The sequence below is a fragment of the Trichechus manatus genome, unplaced genomic scaffold (genome assembly GCF_000243295.1).
Source record: "Trichechus manatus latirostris isolate Lorelei unplaced genomic scaffold, TriManLat1.0 scaffold00021, whole genome shotgun sequence".
Lineage (NCBI taxonomy): Eukaryota > Metazoa > Chordata > Mammalia > Sirenia > Trichechidae > Trichechus > Trichechus manatus.
Window position 1 is genome coordinate 10,131,592 of NW_004443957.1, and position 3,239 is coordinate 10,134,830.

The 3,239-nt window shown below is 34.6% G+C and overlaps 1 protein-coding gene across 1 annotated transcript in view; it reads right to left on the bottom strand.

Moving 5' to 3' along the window:
• Positions 1–3,239, bottom strand: part of SLC9C2 (solute carrier family 9 member C2 (putative)) — a 132,620-nt gene that overhangs the window by 65,982 nt on the left and 63,399 nt on the right. The window contains exons 11-12 of the mRNA XM_023728157.1: positions 2,475–2,641; positions 1,763–1,855 (exon numbers count right to left, since the gene is read on the bottom strand). Of these exons, the coding sequence (XP_023583925.1) occupies positions 1,763–1,855; positions 2,475–2,641 (260 nt within the window). The remainder of the gene's footprint in view (positions 1–1,762; positions 1,856–2,474; positions 2,642–3,239) is intronic.

Genomic DNA, 3,239 nt, shown 5'->3' on the forward strand with positions numbered 1-3,239 from the left:
TTGTGCTTCTACTCAATCTTATAAGTAAGCTTTCCCCAGAGTGTGGTATACTAATCCTGTGAGGTACTTCTTGAATCCCACCCCTGCAAAAAAGTGCGGGAGTCAAGAGGACAGAATTCTGTGTACAAGGGAAATGTTGCATTATTCCTTCTTGGAGAATCTCAACACACATCAAAATGTTAAAAACTGTGAGAAGTTCTACAAGAAGAAGTTCTATAAAAACCTGTTTGACTTTGTTTAAACCAGCATTTCCCAAACTAATTTGAGCACAAAACCTTTTTGTTTTTCATGTAGTCTCTCACCAACATCCTGCGGAGCAAGTATTTTTTGGAACTCACTTTGGAAAATGTTGTGGGCACTAGGAGCCGTTGTAGGGTTTTAAGCAGAAAGGTAGTGTGGTCATACTTGTCTCTTCGATAAGTCACTCTGACTGAAGAGTGGAAAAATTGGAGGCAGGGAGACCAATGAAAGGTTATTATCCAGGCAAGAGATTATGATGGCTGTTCTTGTGACTTGTTAAAGAAATGTTAAAGAAAGTGAAAACATGGTATTCATATTTTGTATTAAGAGTAAATATGTTCTTCAACAGAAAAATTGAAAGAAAAAAAGAATGAACTTATAGATTAAGAAACTTTTGCACACATCAGTTCATTGCAATGTGTAGACCTTATTTGAATCCAATTTGAAAATGTAGTGTGAAAATGAGTATCCCATTTATGATGGAAAATTTGACAATCAGAAATTTGATCACTGACTGGATATTTGATGTTATTAAGAAATTATTAGTGATTTTAGGTACAATATTCATATTTTATTAAGTTTTTAAGAGATTTTCTAATTTAGAAATACTGAAATATTTACAGATGAAATGATATACTGTGAGATTTATTTCAAAATAATATAAAAAGTGGGTTGGGGGGGTGAATGAGGATGTCAATGAGGCAGTATTGGGCCGGTATAGATGGTTCTTAAGACCTGGGTGATGGGCATATAAGAATTCATTACACTATTCTGTCACTTTTTCTTTTATTGTGCTGAAATTACACAGACCAAAGCATTCACCAGTTCAACAATTTCTACATGTTATTCTGTCTACTTTTGTATATGTTAGAAATTTTTCATAGTAATATTTTAAACAGAAAGTAGAAAAGAAGGACTCTGTGCATACTGTGTATTTCATATACTTGTGATATTTAACAAAATTTGTCCCATAAGAATATAACCCAAATTTAAAATGTGCAATCTGATAAATTGATTCAAACTTGGTTTTAACTGGCAATATGTTTATTTTAGAACATTTAAATATTAGTACTAAGTTCTAAGAGAACTTTAGATTTGCCAGATTTATAAGTTTAACTTAATATATTTATGAGAATCAATTAAGCACTTGAGAAGATTTTGTTCGAAAGGAACTTGAATATATGACGTTTATAAAAGGAGTTTAAAATATTTGAAGATTTTTAATTATCTCAGTACATAAGTGGCACCAAACATTATTCAAAGGCCCTTCAAAAATAGCTACTAAATTTTGCTAGACTTCGCATCGTAAGGTTTGCGGCTCGAATTTAAAGCCTAAGGAAGAATACATTTTCTAATTTTTATTTTGTAATTTTGATAAATCAAACATAAACTTTAATAACCAATAGACTATCAAAAGGTGAGAAAATTGTTTCTAGTCACCTGAAAACAGTACATAAGGCTTAAAGACCTTGCAAGAAAATAGGTAAATAAATAAAAAGCAGGTGACATGAACAGTACCAACCATTTGTATTATAGCTACATGCAATCTGGCTTCTTCTGTTAAATCTTCATCTGTTGGGGACTCCTGTTCTCCATTTTGTGAAACATGGGAAAACTTAACTGCATCAGACTAAGTTCAAAAACACAAAGAGAGAAAGTTAAAAAATAAGCAAAAATGATTAGGAGCTGGTAAATGCTATACTCAACAGAGATTCCAGTCACTCACATCAGAATTGCTAAAATGAAGGGCTTCGTACTACTTGGGTAACGTTTTCCTTATAGGAAATGTTGCTTTCAATTGTGGTGAAGTACATATTCCTTTGAGGAGATTTCGAAGCCAAATTCTTCCCCGAGTCTGTCTGTGCTTTACTGCTCTTTGAAGCAGCCTGTGCTTTTTGCTTTGTATAATATTTAGAATGGGAGAAATCTCTCAATGCCTCTGCCCGTGGGAACATCAGCTTGGCAGAGCCATTGATCGTTACCCAAACAGCCAGTTAGTAAAAACACGAATTGTCCTAAGACGTTCCTGCATTTGGCTGTATCACCAAGACCTTCTCTTTAGAGACAGAATTCAAAGAAGTCATTTCACCAAGACTGCAAAGCTAGTAAATATGTCTTCTCAGTTTTCTGACATTTAGTTAACAGACCCAAGTTGTCTGTAACAGACTAAAGCAGGAGAGGTAGACCTAGGGAGGGAGAGAAAGACTATTTTTGGCCAGGGTTTATTAACTCACAGGAATGATGTATTCAATCCTGGTTTTTTCTTCTACTAGGGTCCAATTAACATTTGTCAAAATTTTCTCAGTTTTAAATAAAGTTATCGTGTTCTGTATTATCTCCTGTATGTGCTGAATGGCATTTCGCATGGCCATTTGTCTTGGGAGAGATATAGAACACAAACCTGTGACAAAGAAAAGCAAGATCCTTAACAGAGTACAGAGTGGAGACAGCAAAAGGAAGCAAAGTGTTGCATGATTATGTAGTGAAATCTTGAGATCACCTGCAGAGTCAAACTGGAGTGCAGAGCTCTTAGACCAGGGACAACATTTTGTCCAAAATTTTCCAGAAAATTACCCAACAATCTGTTTCCTGTCGGCTGTATAGCTCAACTTTGTCTGACTAAACTGCTAAAGAATGTTTTATTAGTTTCCTTTCTTTCCCTGTAGCTATAGACATAATTTGCTACTTTAGGGCATCTAATCAGTACTTCTCAAAGTGTAGAAGACTACCTGTGTCTTCTACAGGTAGAAGGGCTGCTTATTAAACTACACAAATTCCTGTGTTCCACTCCATACCTACAGAGTCAGCATGGACTGAGAATCTGCATTTTAACAAGTTCTCCAACTGATTATCATACATAGTAAAATTTAAAGACTACTGCCAAGGAGGTCCTTCAAATTTGCTATTTCTGTTTCCTGGCCAGCAAATCTGTAAATCCAAATATTGTAGCATTCTTTTTTTATTTTCTTGAGGTATGAGTTTGAAGTTATACCTATGAA